Below are 1,712 nucleotides of genomic sequence, written 5' to 3'. Positions count from 1 at the left end.
AGTCCCCTAGAACTTAGAACTACTTAAACCGAACTAACCTAAGGACATCACACACACCCATGCCCGAGGCAGGATTCGAACCTGCGACCGTAGCAGTCCCGGGGTTCCGGACTGCAGCGCCAGAACCGCTAGACCACCGCTGCCGGCTTTTTTCACTGTTCATAGGTACTTGGCAACTGGCAATTCTTACAGAACACTGGGTTTTCCTTTTCGGATTGGATTTTCAACTATTGGAGAAATAGTTAAAGAGTGTTGTGAGGTAATTTGGAAAACTCTACGACCGATTTACATGCCAGAACCAAACAAAGATGAATGGGAACAGTTAGCCAAGGATTATGATGAGAAGTGGAATTATCCACACTGCATAGGAGCTTTGGACGGCAAGCACGTTCAAATCCGATGTCCAGCTGGTGCTGTTTCATTGTACTATAACTACAAAGGAATATATTCCATTATTTTATTAGCTTTGGTAGATGCAAATTACAAATTCACGCTTGTTGTCGTTGGAGCTTACGGCAAAAGTAGCGATGGAGGAACTTTTGAGCGATCTGAGATGGGGAAAAGATTTGAAAGCAACAAATACGCCGTTCCAAAAGACAAAGAACTACTACCAGCAATGGAGATTCCTTATGTAATTATTGCAGATGAAGCCTTCCCTCTTAAAACCTATTTGATGCGTCCGTACAGCAAAGCACCCATTACAAGTGACGAAGAGAAGGTATACAACTACCGTCATTCAAGAGCTCGACGGACTGTAGAAAATGCGTTCGGAATTCTAGCCGGACGCTGAAGAATATTTCTAAAGCCTATTGAAACTAAACCAGAAACTACCGATTAATAGCTTTAGCTTCCACCAGTCTATACAACATGCTTCGGAATACATCAACAAATATTTCCCCTTTCGAGAAACAAATCAGAACGGAATGTGAACACATTCATTGTGTAGCTAACCTCGAACCCATTCGTAGAAATTTCGTGAGGGAAGCGGCCATCATCAGAGATAAGTTCAAAAAGTACTTCGTTTCTGATTATGGTTCAGCAAGTTGTCCTTGGCAATGGCACTCCATTCGAAAGGGTAGAGTTGCTCCATGACACGTCCAGTATTATTTACTTAATACGCGCGTTCGTTATAACCGACCGTTTTAAGTTCAATTGGGTGTTATTTTTAATTACAATTCATATAATCCAAATATATAATAGATATCTGTTATATTCATATCTGGTTTTACTTGTTATGGATTGATACTTTTTCCTATCGATATAAAATATAACGCCTATTGAACTATTATAAATTGTAAAAGAGAAAAACTAATAAAAAATATGGAAAAAGTAACTGTTTTCACTAACCTGTAATGCCGAGTTTTTCTCCTATTTCGTCCCAAGCCTCTTTCCTTGAATGCTGGTACCGACATTCCCGGTTTGTAGGGTCATACAGCACCGGATTTGACCGAACGTATTCAATCAACATCACCTCCATCTTCAAATAATAACTGCAAACGGTAGAGGAAAAACCACTTCACACTTCTGACGCCTTCCCACGACTGACGAAAATCTGGAACTTTAGATATTCTTCCCACGCGTCATAAGGCGTGTAGCGTCAGATTGCATCATCCAACGCATTCCCACGTCACGTCAGCTCAATATAAACATAAGCGCAGAAAACCCTGTGCTGGATTGTTATATCACGCGCATTATGACGTAAGCCCACGTGT

General features: G+C 41.0%; 1 protein-coding gene across 1 annotated transcript; it reads left to right on the top strand.

The window, feature by feature from the left end:
* The first annotated feature begins 289 nt into the window (after positions 1–289).
* Positions 290–790, top strand: LOC126130615 (uncharacterized). Its single transcript, XM_049915166.1, has one exon. It carries the CDS (start codon positions 290–292, stop codon positions 788–790), a length of 501 nt encoding a protein of 166 aa, XP_049771123.1.
* Positions 791–1,712: the final 922 nt, after the last annotated feature.

The sequence above is a fragment of the Schistocerca cancellata genome, chromosome 1 (genome assembly GCF_023864275.1).
Source record: "Schistocerca cancellata isolate TAMUIC-IGC-003103 chromosome 1, iqSchCanc2.1, whole genome shotgun sequence".
Taxonomy (NCBI): Eukaryota; Metazoa; Arthropoda; class Insecta; order Orthoptera; family Acrididae; genus Schistocerca; species Schistocerca cancellata.
The sequence above is the reverse complement of the archived record's forward strand: the minus strand, read 5'-3'. Positions and strand labels throughout refer to the sequence as shown.

Excerpts from the sequence above, each read along its gene's own strand:
- LOC126130615 (XM_049915166.1), top strand. The coding sequence starts at position 290 with ATGCCAGAACCAAACAAAGATGAATGGGAACAGTTAGCCAAGGATTAT.